Source organism: Protopterus annectens, chromosome 1.part2 (assembly GCF_019279795.1).
Source record: "Protopterus annectens isolate FY-2018-M chromosome 1.part2, PAN1.0, whole genome shotgun sequence".
NCBI lineage: Eukaryota > Metazoa > Chordata > Ceratodontiformes > Protopteridae > Protopterus > Protopterus annectens.
In genome coordinates this window covers 590,469,770-590,488,408 of record NC_056727.1, presented here as the reverse complement: position 1 = coordinate 590,488,408, position 18,639 = coordinate 590,469,770, and the positions used below count along the sequence as shown (strand labels likewise).

General features: G+C 41.8%; 1 protein-coding gene across 1 annotated transcript in view; it reads left to right on the top strand.

Moving 5' to 3' along the window:
* Positions 1 to 14,245, top strand: part of TAF1A (TATA-box binding protein associated factor, RNA polymerase I subunit A) — a 650,793-nt gene extending 636,548 nt beyond the window's left edge. Inside the window, exon 9 of the mRNA XM_044057862.1 lies at positions 13,822 to 14,245. Coding sequence (XP_043913797.1) covers positions 13,822 to 13,931 — 110 coding nt within the window. The 3' untranslated portion in view covers positions 13,932 to 14,245. The remainder of the gene's footprint in view (positions 1 to 13,821) is intronic.
* Positions 14,246 to 18,639: the final 4,394 nt, after the last annotated feature.

Sequence of the window (18,639 nt, the reverse complement as noted above, 5' to 3'; positions counted from 1 at the left end):
TGGTTGTAACCAGGGTCCTCTTTCAGTGTTGGTCTACTCATTTGTATGCGTTGTTCCAGTTATGCTTGGCCTATTCTTCTGTGAAGGCCCATTTGTCAGCCATTTCTGCTTGTCTGTCCTTGAATCCTCATTTCATAGGTTCATAGGTTGGTACTAGGCTATTGGCCCTAGGGCCTGTACAAGCCTAGCTATAACAATTCCTTGGCTATTTCTTCCCACACTATTCACTTCCCTGGACCCCTGTCTAGCAGGGCGACTGACGTGATCCCCGGGGTGAATTTCCTTTCTCCTATCCAATCATCAAGGTTCCTTTTGAAGAAGGCCAAAGGAGACGCTCTGACATGTATGAGCAGTCTATTCCAGAGTCTGGGGAGTCTCTGGGTCAGGAACCTATCCCTCCAGCATGTTTTGTTTATTGTGATGACAAGGTTTAGATCCCTGGAGCGTGTGGCTCTGAGGGATTGGGATTTCTTTAAGTGTAGCATGTCCAACAGCTCTGGGTTTGACATGGCCTTGTATGTTAAGCAAAGATCGCCTCGGAGTAGACAATATGTGACAGAGTATAGCTGGAATTTTTTAAGGCTGTCAGCATAGGGCATCTGCTTTAGGCCTGTGATTCTTTTAGTGAGATATTTTTGCGGCCTTTCCAGTTGTTGCAGATGTCTTGAGAGATACATACCAAATGGGGCGTTGTATTCTATAATGGGTCTAATGAGGGATGAGTACAGTGGGACAATGACCTCTCATTTTGAGATCACACCACTTCTTAAAGGCATCCTGCATATTAGGCCTCCAAGAAAGCATATTCCTCTTCTATGGGACCTTAATTTTGTTTTGGTAAAATTGACTCAGACTCATTTTGAACCTGTAGATTCTGCTTCTTTGCAACATTGCACCTGGAAGACTGTTTTGTTGCTGTCTTTTACTTCTGCTCAGAAGGCTTCTCAGCTCCAGACCCTTATAGCCATTCCTCCTTTTTTTTGTTTTTCACAGGGACAGGAAGTCCCTTTGTACTAATCCTTCTTTTATGCCCAAGGTAATCAATGAGTTGTTCTTAAATCAGTTAGTACAACTACCTTCCTTTTTCCCTTGTCCTCAATCTGGTAGTGAGAAGGTCCTGCATACTCTGGATTTGCACAGACAGCTCAGGTGCTGTTAAATAAAACTAGGACTACTTGTAAATCTGATCAGCTTTTTGTTTCCTTTCATCCTAGATATTTGGGTTTGACTGTTTCTAAGCAAACTGTCTCCTCCTGGATATCTAAGGTCATTTATTTTTGCTATTTTTTCATGGCAAATCTCTGTGTACTTTTGTTAGAGCTCATTCCACTAGGGCTATTGCCTCATCTGGTGCCTTCTTGACTGGGTTGGAGACCATTCCATCCTCGAAGTTGCTACTTGGTCTTCAGTGCATACCTTTAATAAGTATTATACGTTGGATATGGTTTCTAGGGCAGAGCAGGTTTTGCTGAAACCATTTTATGTTTTTTTTTTAGGGCTGTTCTTAGCCTTCCACCTCACATTCTGTTCTTGAGCTTTTTTACTCTCCCTTTTGTACCAATGCTGCAACAGTGATATAGAATTACATAGTACAGTGTAAAATCTTACCATAACAGCAGATGTCCTACTGTTCATTGTGGCAGTATTTGCTCCCTCCCTGCATCCCTCTCTTGTTTATTCTACATTTTTTTCCTTCTGGATGCGTATGGACTCCCTTGTCCTATGATGCCTGTTCTCTTCTAGAGCAATAGAGTTCTAGGTAGTTGAGTACAAAGGAGCATAAATGTGACATACGGCACAACCAAGATCTCTTTTAAGCTTGCTTATACTGGCCAAGCGACATGCTGTCCAAGATAATACACCCCTTGTGTACCGAATACTGCACCAGAGAAGAGAAGGATATCAACTGTTATGGTAAGATTTTAGACAGCTGTACTTTCTGCCACTTTGCTCCATCATCACTACCATGCATACCTCTCAACTGTCCAGATTTTCCCTGAATGTCCAGATGTTTGCCTCATATTTTTGGTCTATTCCTCAAAAAATTTTGATATTCTGGCAAATCACTGATGACTGAAGTTACTAAATAATGACACATTTGAGTTTCAGACTTCATATTCTACAGAAAATGCACACTAAGAAATCCTGTTACTGTAGCAACTTTTTAAGTTTATAAGAGCAGTATTTAAAATTCTCTCTATTGTGGGGCATCTGATCCTTATAATTTTAGCTTTGTCCAGATTTTTTGTGTTAAGAGGTTGAGAGGTATGCTCTCATGTGATTAAGCTGGAATGGAAACGGTTTAAATGTTACCATGTAGGACTAATCTTTGTCAGTTGGAATCAGACACTCATTAGGTACTGTTAGAATGATGCCAAAAGCTGTACAGTGTCATTTCAGTTATTTGTTTATACATAGTAACAGTGGAACTAGAAACAAATTCATACAGATAAAAGGTTAAAAGTGAAAAAAGTGTTGAAAACATAAATGCAGTGCAGTAACTCACTAAGATGTAGCATGTACACTAGAAAGTGCGTTTAGCTAGTAGCTAGAAATCAGCAAAAAAAATAAAATATGAAGTGAAAGGAAAAGATGAGTGTATGCTAATTTTTAAACTTTGCATCACTCATGCTTCTACAGATGTACAAGCAGCCCGCTCATAAAAACAGTGCATTTGTCTAGTAATATTCAGAAATCAGCACATATCAAACTAGAAGCTGAAAAAGGAACAGAAGCACGTTTACTAATGCTCCAACCTTCTGTCACACACTTGCTTTATATAGAATTACTAGCAGGTCAGAAAGCTACTACACCAGGCTAGTATTCAAAAATCAGAATGCAATAAAACATGAAATGAAAGAAAGAGAAATATGGTTTCCACTACTGTTTGCCTCACTCAGATTCTTTCTACAGGTAGAAGCCATGTCATGAAATTGCTGTAGTTGGCAAGGATTCACAGTTACCACAGAATAAAATATGAAATGAAAGAAACAAAAAAACTCTGTTTACTAATGTTTTAAAAGCCTTGCATTACTGATGTGCTTTGTAGAGTGGTAGCAGCAGCATCAGGTCATAAAATGCCTGAAAGGCTACTTTTCTCAGTGCATAAAATGCACAGATTAAACCAATGAATGGCTCACAGGCAGAGCTATTGTCAGTACAACTGCAATTTGAGAGGGAATTTGGCTAACACCTTTGAAACTTCCTCCAGGCACACTTCCCCACCCCCCTCAGCCAAAGGTGAGCATGCTCAGAAAGGCAAACCTGAAATCTAAACAAAGGCTGAATCAAAACAAAGAATCCCTGGGATTGTCCCTTTAAGCTGCTGTAAAACATGTACAAACTTGTGACAGTAACAGGAGTTGTTTGTTTCCTGAAGGATACGAACAAACTCTGACAGTGAAAAACGTTTATTGACTTCACTGCTCACTACTTTATTGCCCCCCCCCCACTGTTCACTGCCCTGCTGATACCGTCTGTTAACTGTTTATGCCTTGTATGCCGACAAAAATGTTGATATTTTCCCGTAAGTACAACTCCACGGAACACATAAAGCCCCACGCAGTACACACAATTATGATCGTCTCGATCAAACCCCGAAATTATATGCTAGTGACATGGATGGTAACACTGCCCTCTCCAAATTTGTGGCCATCCATGTGTCTAGCAGAAAATAAGGTGAGTACGATCGCTGAACTGATAGCTTGGAAAATAACAACTTGTCCTGCTTGGAATGTGGTTGCGATAATACGCAAGTACCGTATTTTTTTTTTTTTTTCGGAAGGACCTTGATTAAATGCCTTTTTCCTTCCTCATGGTTCTCAAGTGTAGGTTCTTCATGAGGAAAATACAGTAATATTTGCACTGCTTTTGGAGTTGAGCTTTACAGCCATACATGTGTGTGTTACCATTGATCCTTGAGAGTTTCGGTGGTAACACAATTCCCAGTAGTCCTGGTCTACCCTTTGTGTCTTCAGTTACAGGCAGGAAGGTTACAATGACTCATTAGAATATGCTTGAAGATCCCATCTAGAGAGTTCAAGGTACACTAGATGATGTCTTTATTTCAAAGAAAACAGCACAGCTTCAGAGATTGTCTGTGCATCTAGCTCTAACAGCCTTCTGGTCAGTTTTCAGATTATGGCCTTTAAGGTGATGTCTTTGCAAAAATCCGTAATTTATGGTATATTATCAAGCAGAAAGATATTCATCGATATCCATTCTGTGCATCTGATTGTCTGGAAACATCGGGGGTCAAAGATTTCAGAGTTTCATATCACAAGGCCCTAATACTTATGACCAAAATGTCAAGTCTTTCACAAGATGAAACAGGAAATACCTTTAATCATACATATAGATAGGGTCCTCCATCTCAATCATCAGCTTCATTTGTTCTGCACCAGTCTTCCGCAGAAATAGGTAATGGTGATCATTGCCTTTTTAATTAATTGAAGTCTGGATCTGGGGTATTCATTTCTGCCAGCACATTTGATTAAAAAATCCTTATAAAAATGAAAGCAAAATTCAGATGATATTCTCATACTATTCTGTTAAGAAAACCGTAGCTCACCTTTTTTACTTTGGATGTCATTTACTCCTCTAGTAACCTTACCCCATCATGGTGGCCTTTTATCAGGAAGGCAAGACTCCATGCATATTTATGTTAGACTATTTTCTTTTTGCAAAATGATTATCACCAGAAAATCTTTACTTTTCTAAACAGTCTGTATTTTCTTATTGGTATAAGGAAAAAAGCAGTAGATTAGCTTATTCGCCAAATCCTCAAATTTTGAAGCACCTTACTATGTTTTGTAATGCAGTTTTGGCTTGCTATTTTAGTAAGGCACAGTTTGCCATTTTTGACTCATTTTCCTAAAGTAGCTTCCCATCCCAATGTAAAATAGGCCTTGAAGCATTTTTTTGTCTCAGTCTTCCAAAGCATCCAGTAGCACTTGCTTTGGACATGAAACTTTTGTTATAAAATAAACAATTTCTACATCCTTTTGAGACACTGAGTACAGCAAGCCTAACTATCTTTGCTGGAAGATCGTCTTAAGAAAAAGTAATTTCAGTTTGAATGTGCAAAGAGGTGTATGCATTTTTTTCCATAAAGATAAGGTTTTTATTTATTATTTAATTTTCCTACTAACTGGGGTAGTCCATCTAGGCTTGGAGCCCAGGGAGAAAAGCTTTAGTTATAAAATTAGAGAGTTTTATGTGCATTATGGACATATCTAGTAAAACTGGCTTTCAGTTACTGTTAAAATTTACAATCCCTAAAATATATGGTCATCACATATTAGTACATGATAAATTGGCATACACCTTGATATTTAAAATGCATTTACATTTTTTTCATTTATGAGTAGGAGAAATATGAGAGGGGAGGTGTGGAAAATAAGAGTAGAAAGCAGAGAGGAGATGACCTCTGTCTAGGGATCTAGACTTCTGCAACATCAACAGAACAGTGTGGATCGACAAGTATATCTTGCAGTAGATACCACTGCTCTGGAACAGACTTCTCATCCACATAAAGCATCCTTGTCCATATTAAAGCATAACTTGGATCTATGGATGGGAAACCGAAAGTTTACCCCAGGACTGCCTCCTTTACTACTAATGGAGAGAGGCAACTCCTAAATGATTTATCTCATTTGTGGGTCCCCTGAGATTATCTCTGGTGTGATTCCAGTTACTCTCACGAGAGGTAATACATTATCAACTTTGAGATGGGTAAGGCAAGTAAACTAGATATGTTAGTTCAAGTACCAAAAGGGAAATTGTCCAGGCTTAAAATGACATGAAAGGGCAGCTAGCATAGTACTTGCGATCAGCTTGTCCACTCGCTTCATATTCCGGTAAAGGATGCGGAGGGGGCGGAGGAGGGGCTGTCGCTATTACCAAGTTATTATCTTCCTTATCTAAGAACATTGCTTTTGAATTTTTAATCTTTTGTTCCCTGCGATTTGCTTCCTCAAGCCACCTGTGTGCCTGAGGAACTCCTAATTACCGTTGCTTTTTTAGCTGACCTTTCACGTCTGTTTTAAGTTGTCTGACAATTAATAAGTGAAGATTTATCTAAATTACCATCAAATTTGTATTTATCAACCTATTTTGTATAATACTTAACATTATCGGCACACTGTAATTGCATATATTTTGCGTCTTCGGTTAGGGGCGGGTCTCGGGAACTTTTCGTGCACTGATTTCCCATGTTGCCTTAGCTAAGCTAAAAATTGTTGCGTAAGCCTTCTTATCACGTGGTACCACGATTTTACACCTTTTCACAGTTTATCTAGAATAACTGTTTACCTATTCTGTTTCCCTGATCTATGACAAAACAGCAATCTTTTTGTCCCTGATCTGAACATGCAAATTTCCTTGACAAAACAGTACTGTAACAAGTCCCTGATCTAAAACAGAAAAAAAGGTAAATTCCTCCTTACCTGACCCTCCGTGAGTTGATCCACCGGAACGTTGACTCGTACTCCAATCCCAGATTAGAAACAGTGGCTGGCCTCTTTCTAACGACAATTCAGTCGGAGGTCTTTCAAAACAGAAGGGCCGATGTGGCCTCTTCTCCATACGGGTATGTGCCACCGGGCCCAATTCTGACCTGGGCCTAGAGTGAGAGGTACTTTCCAGTCCGAAGGACCAAACTGTCAAAGGAAAAATATACTTTAAAAATGATCAAAACATGGTAGGTTCAGGTTAAGGCACTTTAATCTTGCAGCAAGGAGACAAAAACGTGCTAATACAGAGTTTGTCTAACTAGAAACAGGAAATGCTTACATTTTGTATACACTTTCTAATAAGACATTGCCTACCAAGCTGACGTAGTAAATCACAGGTTTTATCATCATCATTTACTAATAATTGCTTTCATAAAATTTGCTGATTTATCAATTTTTGGAGGAACTTCCTAAGGAAAACAACGTGGCCTTGGCTACCACCGGTTAGATACATGCAATGTTACCCTTCAAGGTACTATGGCTAATTCAAGCACAAAGCAAGCAGTTCATTTCTCTAACAATCCTTTGTCTACATTATCTCTAAACTTCTGCAGCTACACATGTTCTCATACTTCGAACAGAGCTGATTGTTTAAAATCATTACATTTACAGGATATAGCATTGTTCATTCATTCTCTCCTGACCTAGCAGATAACCACCTGCTTCTCAAGGACATTTCCAAAAGGCATAAACACGAATATTGCTGTGCTAGCAATTACTAGGTCAGAGGGCATCTTGCAAGTTTCAGAAAGCGCACTGCAGTTTCAAAAAGCATCTTTTCAGTCTCATATGAAACTCAACTATATATAAAAACAGTGCATATAAAATAGAATGAAAAACGTGTTAACTTATTTGGTTTCTAATTGGCATTAAGAATACACACACTAATACATATTTTTCTGACAACTTTCTGCAGACTTCAGGGAATTCATATATTCCCTTATTTAGATGACCAGTTTAAGCCCCCCCTCAGCAGTTCCTGCTTCAGAACCTATGCTTCACTGTGCTGCTTCTGCACAGTATGTGGTTCACCCTCAGTCTCAAAATGTCTGCATTGCCTGTTTCGCAGGACCACGTGTTTTTGGGTTGCAGGATTTTGACCACTTCTAATGCTGGCTCGTCTCCCACTTCCCAAGGTCCTCTCTTTGACTGCTTACTTCCAGTTCTTTCTGTAAAGTCATTTCTCCAAGCCTTGGGATACATGGCATCCACCATTTCCATGGTTCATTTTGCCAAACTTCACATGAGGAAATTTAAATGGTATCTTAAAGCTGTTTGGCTCCAGCGCTGCCACCCTTTGGAGTGTCTGATCCCATCTCTTACCTTGTCTCCAGCTTGAGCTCCACTGGTGGATTCATCCGATTTCTCTAAATCCATGTCTGCCTGCTTCCTCCAACAACCTGAAAGTATAAGATCTTTTTGTCTCAACAAATAACAGATCATGTCAGGGTCTAAAAGATGAGGGCTCTACAACCCAGAGCCCCAGGTCTTTCGCTCTATTTGTGTTCCAGATCCTGTACAGATCTTTACAGACTATATCACAGTGATGTGGTACATCAAGAAGAAAGGGATTACAGAATCTTGGCTTCTTTGTAGGATGGCTCTTTAGGCTTGAGATTTTGCAGTCTGCCATTATCTAGTTCTTCAGGCTGTTTACATCCCTTCAGAACACAGTCAAGAGGCAAATTCTCTGAGTTGGTCCAGAACTCATCTTCACGAATGGATGCTTCGCAAAGAGATGTTTCTGGACATTGTACATCGGTGGGGTACTCCTCGGGTAGATCTTTTTGCCTCCTCAATGAACCAAAAGCTAACTTCCCTAGTCCTGTTCCAGAGTACCAAGTCCTCTGGTTTGGAGAGTGGATGCCATGTCTTTGTCCTGGAAGGGGATGTTTCTGTATACTTATCCTCCTCTTCCTCTACTTCCCTGGGTCCTGGACAAGATCATGAGAGAGATGCCCAAAATCATGCTGGTGACTCCCTTTTGGCTCAAACAGCACTGGTGCCCATTCTGTTTCACTTGGCCAGAGGCAGTCATCGCAAGTTACCTCACATGATGAATCTTTTCACACAAGACACGGGATCTGTTATTCACCCTCATTTGTCCACACTCCAGTGGAAACTTTGGGTGGTAGAGTTTTGGTTCCTTTCAGGCACCAGTATTCTGAGAATGTGCTTCAGTTTTTGGAGGTTTCCAGAAAACACACTACTAGAAAATCTTATCTGACTAAATGACAAAGGTTTTCTATTTGGTGCCTCAAGCATGACCAGCAATTTTTTTGTGTTTTCCGTGTGATCCTTTCTTGTGAGTTACTCAATGCTGGTTTGGTATATTCCTCTGTTAGTTCATTTGTCAGCCATTTCTGACTGTCTGCCTCTGAGTCCACCTTTGGCTTCTAGTTTTGTAGTCAATTTCTAAAAGACACCCTTCGTATCAGGCCTCCAAGAAAGCCTGTTCCTTCTTGGGTCTTAATGTTGTTCTTGAAAAATTGACTCAAGCCCCTTTTGAGTCTCCCTTTTTCTTCCCTGCAACATTGTATCTGGAAGACTATATTGTTGGTGGTGGTTCTGCCAGGAGGGTTTTCTGAACTACAGCCTGTCATGGCTGTTCCTCCGTTTTGGGTTTTTCACAAGGACAAAGGTATCTTTGTACCAATCCTTTTATTTCCAAGGTGGTTAATTATCTGTACTTGAATCAGGCCATTCCTCATCTCTCTCTTGTTCTTACTTCACAGACTTATAGGTTCATGGGTGTGTACTAGGCTAATGGCCCTGGAGCCTTTACAAACCTAGCCCATGAGATTACCTTGACATCATGCCATCCGACCTTAGTTCCCAGTGCCTCTGTCGAGTCACGTCACTGGAGTGATCCCGGGGAATATTTTCTATTTCAATCCACTCATCAGTATTTCTCTTGAAGAGGGTCAGTGAGGCGCTCAGCTTGACATGTATTGGAAGTCTATTCCATAGCATGGGCAACCTCTGGGTTATGAACCTGTCCCTCCATCTTGTTCTGTTGATTGTGGTAATGAGGTTTGAGATCTCTGGAGCGTGTATTGTGGAGGGATTGGGATTTCTTTAGATGTAGCATTTCTACCAGAGCTGGGTTAGACATGGCTTTGTAAGTCAAGCAGGGATTGCCTCTAAGTAGGCAATATGAGACAGAGAATAGTTGGAGGTTTTTGAGTCTGTCCATATAGGACATGTCTTTAAGGCCTAGGATCCTCTTTGTGAGGTACTTTTGTGGCGCCTCCAGTTGTTGCAGGTGTCTAGTGAGGTACATGCCAAATGGTGCATTGTACTCTGTGATTGGCCTAATGAGGGAAGAGTAGAGGGAGACAATGACCTCTTTCTTCCTGGTGCAAAGCCCTTAGTAATGAGATGTGCCACATAGAAGGACTTTCTGACCACAGTGGCAATGTGGTGGTCAAAAGAGAGGTTGTTGTCAACCTGTGTTCCCAGATCTCTTATAACGCCTTCTGTGTTCAGTGGACTACCATCGATGTGGGGTAATTCATGGGAACCGGGTTTTTACCAAAGGGGATGACAATACATTTTTTAGCATGGAGTTAAGGCCATGGTTCTGACACCAGTTGTTGGTCTCAGTGAGGCCTTTCTGTAGGATGTCAGCATCACTTGGGGAGTTTATTATGGCACCCAACTTGCAATTGTCTGCAAACTTAGTCAGCCAGAGTCCCTTCATGTTGGCCTGGACTTCAGAGACGTAAATACCAAACAGGAGAGGACCCAGGACCGAACCCTGTGGGACTCCACTCGTGACTGGTCAGCAGTCTGACTTGAGTCAACTACTTTCACACTGTGGGTTCTATCTGTGAGCCAGTTTGCAACCCACCTGGTGATACAGGGGTTAATGACTATCTTATTGAGTTTTTCTATGATTCCTGAGTGGGGAATGGTATCAAAAGCCTTGTCCAGATCAAGGTAGGCTGTATGAACCACCTTGCCTTCATCCACAGCTCTGGTGACTGACTCAAAGAGGTCGACCAGGTTGAGCAGGCATGATCTACCCTTCACAGAACCATACTGTGTGGGATCCAGAGTTTGGAGGTTCCTTATGTCCTTGTTTATTAGGTACATAATGATGCGTTCCATAGCTTTGCATATCAGACTCATTAGGCTAATGGGGTGATAGTTCCCAGGGTCTGTAGTCGCTCCTCCTCTGTGGAGAGGGATGACTGTAGCAGTGCGCCATTCAGTAGGGACAAAGCCTGAGTTGAGGCTGTGATTGAACAGGGCACACAGGCGAGGTGCCAGTTCACTCTGTAGTTCATGTAGAACACAACCAGGGATATTGTCAGGTCCCATAGAAGCTGTATTCTTGGCCTTGGACAGTGCTGTTTTAACCTGTGCAGCAGTACTACTGCATGCCTGACAAGCTACTGGTATTGTGATTGGCCCTTTGGTGGGGGGAGAGGGGTAAAGTTGGCATTGAATCTGTCTGCCAGTATATTGGCAACATCTTTTGGCTCAGTATAGGAGGTGACTTTGTGCAATAGTTCCGAGCAAATCTGGGCATTGCCATGGAGATTCTTTACATAACAATAGAATGCCTTGTGGTTGTCTTTACTATCTGCTGCAATTCTGTTTTCATAGCTATCTTTAGAGGATTTGATGAGGGATCTCAACTTTTTGTTGAGGCTGATAAGGGAGTTTTTCCACTCTTGGGACTTCACCTTATTCCACATCAGTTTCCTCCTTCTGTTGTAGAGTTTATGGCAGGGACCACTAGATTGGCTTCCTTTATTTTGGAGGAGAACGTGTTGGTTCTGTTGGGTATGGCGAGCTCCATGCATTTGTGTCCGTGTTCATACAGGGCATTAGCGTATGATTTGGCAGTCATGCAGCAGTTCTGCAGTTGCATGGGTGCCATGAAGTTAGCCACCTCTGTTTCTGGGAGCTTTGGAGAAGTTTTTCATGGTGGTTATCTTTGTGTGTGTGTGTGGGTGGGGGGGGGGGGGGATTTCCAAGGTGATTAGTTTGTGGTCAGATCTAACCAGGGAGGAGTTGACTATTGGTGTAGTGCAACGTTTGTCCATTTTATTAATGACCAGGTCAAGGATGTTGCTACCTCTAGTGGGGCTAAGAATGAGCTGGACCAGGGCATTGGAATTAATGAATTCCAGGAAACGTTGGGCGAGTGAATTGGTACCTGAGAAGTTTTCCCAGTTAATGGAGGTGTAGTTGAAGTCGCCCAATATGAGAGTGTTAGGTTGGGCCCTGATATTCTCCCGAGTGCTTAGAAACCGTGGAGTGTGAGTCTAGGGACATGGTTGGGGACCTATAGCAGGCTAAGACCTGAATCGCTATCTTACCCAATGTTAGCTGCACCTGAAGTATCTCTGATGCGTTATGTTGGGCTACCACTCTGGAAGTGTGCACATCCTTTATGAATATGAAACACCACCACCTTTGGAGCTTTGGTCCAAGTTCTGGTGCCGAAAGGTGTGGAATGAATTATAGCCTGGTAGTGCAGGGGTGCTTTCTGCTGCCTTGAACCTGGTCTCTGTTACAGCACAAATGTCGATGTTCTCCATTTTAAGGAGTGCTTCGAGCGAGTGCATTTTGAGATTGACTTCTAGCATTGAGCAGCATGACCCTCAGATTGCATTTGTTTGTAGCTGTTACAATGGTAATTTGGTCTTTGGAACACCGCCTAAAAAAGGCACTGTAGGGCTGGCAAGAGCCTTGGCCAGTATCCAGAAGCCCAGGGGTGACAGGTGCAGGCCATCTCTAGCAAAGCATCGAGGTCTGTCAATCATGTCATCCCAGGCAGACAGATACTGGATCCCCTTAGAATGACACCAGAAACTTAGCCAATTGTTGAAATTGGTCATTTTCTGCTTGTACTGTGGTATCATTCTGGGTGATGGTAGGAGGCTGCACAGGGCTAGGGTCATACCCGCCTGGGCTACATAGTCCGAGGTCTCCTCCATGTTTTTCTTCATGTAGTCCAGGGAGTTGCATCTCAGGTCATTCACACCCAAGTGAGAGAGTACTTACACACCTTGGATTTATGTAGACAGCTCAGATGTTACTTGGATAGGACAAAACACAAATGAAAATCTGAGCAACATTTTGTTTCCTTTCATGTTAGGAAATTTGGTTCAACAGTGTCTAAGCAAACCCTTTTCCTTCTGGATTTCTAAAGCTGTTTACTTTTGTTGTTCTTTTCATGGAAAACAGCTTTCTTCTTCTCATTATGCCAGGGCAGTGGCCTCTTCTGGTGCATTTTTTCAAGGGTCTGATTACTAGATCCATCTTGGAAGCTGCGACTTGGTCTTCTGTTCGCACTCTTGCCAGACATTACTGGTCAGATGTCATTTTCAGAGCCAGAGTGGGTTTTGCTATGTCCATTCTTCATGGGTTTGTGGAGGGCTGTTCTCCACCTTTCTCTTCCCATACTTTCCAATACCTTTTGTACTCTCACAAGAATAAAGAATTTTGCAGCAGTGACAAGGAAGGGCTTAGTACATTTATGTAAGATCTTACCATGTCCTACTACTCACTATTGTAGTATTCTGTCCAACCCCTCACTCCTGCCACCTCTTATTTTCTGTTGCCCTACATCTGTCTGAGGAGTCCCTCTTCCAGTCTTATCTCCGCATTTTTCCATTTCTGGATGTGCATGTTATTGCTTTCTCTGGGGTTGCTCCTGTTTTCCTAGGGCAGTTCATTTCTGAGGATTAGGTGTTTGTCTGTCACATGTGTACCTTATCCCTTTCACGTAGGACATACTACTGATGTACAATGCCTGGAAGGAGTAAAGCCTGGTATACTGGCCGGACATTAAGCTCTCCTCACAGGACATCCGAAGAATAAGGAATACCACAACAGTGAAAAGCAGGACATCTACTGTTGTGATAAGATCTTACACAGCAGTGCTTTCAGCTCTTTGACTAGCTGAAAATATATGTTATTGTTGTGTGGGAGAAGGCAGAATTAAAGATGTGTCAAATCCTACCTGAGCATTTTGTAATACGGTTAATCATTGTATTGGATTTATGAACTGATTCTACATTTTAAATACATTTCTGGTCAGACAGGTTGATGGCAAAAACAACATGCACACAATTTTGTTTGACGCAGATTTGCTGTTTTAAACAATTCTAGAGTAAGTGAGCTTTGATATCCGATAAGTTGTTAGGAAAGAATTAAGTACAAAGTTTACTAATTCCAACTGCTTCCCTCTCAGATTTGCTGTTTGCAGTGTATAGCTTGCTTGGGTATTAATAATTGTCAAAGTGGAGTGTGTTACAGAGTAACTAATGTCTTTTTTTTTTTATTTTAGGTAGCATTTACTTCAAATGTATATGCAGAAGATGGAAGAGTGCAAAAAAATCAAAGCTAAAAAGGATGAAAAAGTTTGTAGTGAAGCACAGTTTAGTGCAATGTGAATAATGTATTATACAAAAAATGTACTTGAAGTTTTTTTGTTTTTATCTGTAAAGTATTTGCTTTTTAATTTTCAAGCAAATGTGAAATTTACCAGTGGCTTGCTACAGCTCAGCACCACTGTTTTATTCTTCTGTGAAATATTGGTAGAAGGGAAAGGTTATTCACTGGATCATTTGACATACTCTAGGAGATTTGTCTGCGGTGCCATAATCTTGTGCCATTTCTTCATCACAGAATTTGCAGCCAGCAGTAAATTTTAACAACTCAAGAAACTAATTAAAATTTTTTTGACATTAAACTTTCTAATTTTGATAGTATTGTGTTCTGAAGTGTTTTTGTTGCTTGTGGAAATCCCTGTAAAGAAACACTGCACTTGGCATTTTACATTTTACAGTGACAGCTATAAACAAAATGTAAGTTATTAATTTATAGTTTTCAGCCTGAAGTATCCTAAGCGTGCAGCTATTAACAGTATTGTGTGCGATATAAGTGGAATTTGTTTGAAAAGCTGTACTTGTACGAAAGTCATTATGTTGCCATGGAGATGTACTGATTTTTGTTTTCATTTCTAGTCATAAAACAGCACACTTGCCAAACCTCATTTTTTATTGAACAGTAGGGTACTATAATATAGTAGCATGTGTTATGTTTTATGTGGCTACAAACCACTGAGCCGCTCTTTAGTGTCAGATCTTCATTACATACTTTGGAGTACATGTGCTTTGCCATCTGTACCGGAGCTGCTGATTTAGAAAGATTACCTTGAAAATACAAAGCAGCATGTCACTGTCTGAAAAGAAACACTTCAGTGACATTGTATCATCCTAAGTGCCATTGCAACCTGTTTAACCTCTGTTTCATCCTAGTTTGCTTCTCTCTGCGATACAGCATACTAGTTAACAAGCTGATGAATTTTTTTCAGTTGTCATTTTTTTTTCCTTGTAGTGTTTATTAGTTCTCATCTCACCAAATCTGTCTCCTTTCCTTTCACCTATTGTTCTCTACACTTTTTAATTGTAAAGTTTGTGTTGCGCTTTCTTTACTATTTACATGGGAGCATTTTTATCCATCATCTGTGTCTAATATTTTGTTTCTGGTCTTTCAGAAAAATATGGGCATTCTTCTAGTGTGCCAATGCCCTTTTTCTGTGTACAGTGACAGACATATTTGCATTTTCGTGTTTTTCTACTTTGTAGGGCACAGTAGGAATAGCTAGAGTTTCCGCATCACAGTAGACTTTCAGACCCTGATCCTTGTAGGAAAATGGTGACATTACCCACAGTTTTGAGAACCTTTTTCAAATGTACAGCACTAAAACATGGTCTCTTGCTGAAGAATCCTGGGGCCTGCAATAAAACTACACATATTTGATGGAAGACATCCTTGCTCAGTAATATGTTTTCAAAAATAGGATTCTGAAAGCTTTGGAAAACATAAAGTATATAATTATATTATTTGGAACAGAATTGCTTTGGATGTATGCATGTTAATGTCTGTAGCTATTCTGGCTGTGAGTTTTCTTTTGTATGTGGGTTCCTGGAACAAATAATTTTTTAGTGCTATTTGTGGAGCTCTTTTGGGAAGCATGCAGTGTTTCCTTATTTCTTCTTGCTGTGGAGTGTCATTTCATTGATATTTGCAGACAAGGCTGGTGAGATCACTTGCATCACTTTGTTAGTGACCTTGATGCACCATTCTCCAGAATGATATTCTAAAATCCTAAGTTCATAGGTAGGTACTAGGCTGTCGGGCCCTGGGGCCTATGTAAGCCTAGCCAAAAAGGTTCCCTGGCTTTTGCCACCCAAGAAAATTATTTTCCTGTGCCCCTGCCAAGTAGTGCACAGAAGTGATCCTCGGGGTGAATTTTCTATTTCCCATCCAGTCTTAAAGATTTTTCTTAGAGGGCCAATGAGGAGCTTTGCTTGACATGAATGGGTAGTTTGTTCCAGAGTATGGGAAGTCTCTGGAACAGGAATCTATCCCGCCAGCATGTTCTGTTTATTGTGGTGACAAGGTTTAGGTCCCTGGAGTGGGTGGTTTGGAGAGATTGGGATTTCTTTAGGTGTAGCATGTCCAACAGCTCTGGGTTAGACATAGCTTTGTGTGTTAGGCAGAGATCACCTCTGAGTAGGCGATATGCAACGGAGTAGAGCTGGAGTTTTTTGAGATGGTTTGCATATGGCATCTGTTTGAGGCTCGTAATCTTAGTGAGGTTTTTCTGTGACCTTTCCAATTGTTGTCGGTGTCTTGTGAGATACATGCCAAACAGGGCATTGTACTCTATAATGGGTCTGATGAGGGATGAGTAGAGAGGAACAATTACACCTTTTTTTCTAGGGGAGAACCCTTTTGTGATGAGGTATGTCACGTAGAAGGATTTCCTGACTACTGTGGTGATGTGGTTATCAAAGGAGAGACTGCTGTCCACCTGTGTCTCGAGGTCTGTTATCACACTTTCAGTGTTTAGTGAGCTACCGCCTATGTGGTAGTTCATGGGTACTGAGTTTTTCCCAAGGGGAGATGACAGTGCACTTCTTGTCATTGAGCTTGAGGCCATTACTTTGACACCAAGTATCTGTCTCTTTGAGGCCCTTTTGCAGACTCTGCATCATTAGGTGATTTTGTTATGGCTCCCAGTTTGCAGTCATCTGCGAACTTTGTTAGCCAAAGACCTTCTCTGTTGGCTGCACTTCAAAGAAGTATATGCTGAACAGGAGAGGACCCAGGACTGAACCCTGTGGCACTCCACTTGTCACTAGTCTGAAGTTAGAGTTGGCTACTTTTACTGTGTGGGTTCTGTCAGTGAGCCACTTGGCCACCCATCTTGACATAGGGATTTATATCCAGTTTAGTGAGTTTATCTATAATTCCAGAGTGGGGGGGGGGGGTGGTATCAAAAACCTTGGCGAGGTCAAGATAGGGTGTGTGCACTACCTTGCCCTCATCTGTGGCTCTAGTGCCTGCCTCAAAGACGTCAATCAGGTTTAATAGACATGATCTACCTTTTCTGTTTAACCTTAGCTCATCAGGCTAATGGGGCGGTAGTTTCTGGGGTCTGTGGTGGCACCCCCTTTGTGGAGTGGGATAACCGTCACTGTGCACAATTCAGTAGGCACATCGCCTGAGGTGAGGCTATGATTGAACATGGTACTTAGGTGGGGTGGCCAGTTTGTTCTATAGTTCTTGCAGTTCACAGCCTGGGATGTTGTCTGGTCCCATAGATGCTGTGATGTTCATCGTGTTTCACTGTTGTAGTCATTACACTGCTGGCAGGCGACCCCCAGTTGGCCCGAGTTCCAAAGTCTTAGTCTGGCGTCGGTTGCTGTTGCCTCTTCCCTGACATCAGTGCGCCAGGGGTGTAAAAGTTGCAACCGACACCATTTTCTTCGGTCTTTCTTGCCGCGCGGTGCCCGAAGCAAAAGCAGTTCACAAGTGCCGGTCGGCTGACTCCTGAGATTTTCAAAATTGAGTTTCAGAACCAAAGTCTTCAATAAAGCTAAGTACCCTGTTGGGGAAACTTTTTCTTGCTCCAGACCGATGTCAGTAAAAGTTAATAATTGTATTTCTTGTGGGAAGCAAATACCTCATAAGGACTTTTACTCTTACTGTATTCCTTGCCTAGGCCCTGACCACGATGTTACCATTTGTCGGTTTTGTGCTAGATTCAATAAACGCACTATTAAACGTCGGTTTGATTTTGCTTTACATTACTTTGGCTGAAGGTTTAATTACATAATGCCGTTGAAACAACTGACAACCAGAATTTATAAAAAACATAAAGACAAAGAAAAGGACAGGCATCTGAAGTCCAAAACCGACGACAAAGCCTCTTCAAGGCCAGTCGCCGGTTCTCAGAGGCGCTTTCGCAGCCCCTGATACCCGCTACCTCGGAGCCACAGGCCTTAACCGACAGCCACGTGGAGACACTGAGGCCTGTGGAAACTCAAGGTATTGGGCCTACGGAAACTATTCCCTCAGATGGGTCCGGAGCCACTGAGCAGGCATCGGCTTCTGAGGGTGTTTTCAGACCTTCACAGCTTACAATTAAGCCCACTACAGCAGCCAAGGCAAAGTCAAAAACACCATTAAAGACAAGGAAACAAGTACAGCATTCTCCAGAACAGTCATCCATACCAAAGAAACAGATGCTTAAAATGGCCGAAGACCTAATTACTTTAATCAGGGGTTCCCATTCCCCCCCTGACAAAAGGCCTAGGCAAGACACTGACTATGATTCCTGTGACCAAGTTTCCTTTTCCTTTGATTCCTCTTCTGATCAGGGATATTCTCTCCCTCCCTATGAGGACTCTGATGCAGAAGAGTCTTTACCTTCAGCTTCTCCGCCTGAAGATCATTCTTTTGGGGAAACCCTGCACACCATGAGGGAGCATTTCCATTGGGAGAGCCAGGATTATTCAGAATCCAAGAAAAGGCTCAGAGACTTCCTTTTATTGCCTCAGCACAGGCCCTTGGCTATCCCCCCCGTGCTTGATATTGTTGATGTTTTCTCTGAATCCAGTCGGTCTCCTGATTCTTTGCCCCCTGCACCAGTCAAGCCAGACAGGTACTACAGGGTCTTTGAATCTCATAAATTTCTTTACAAAAACCCTGCTGCAGACCCAGAAACAATTTCTCAAGGTCCTAAAAGGGTTAAAGCTTCCACTGCTAAAAATCCTGTCCCCTCGGATAGGGATTCCAGAGCTCTGGACAG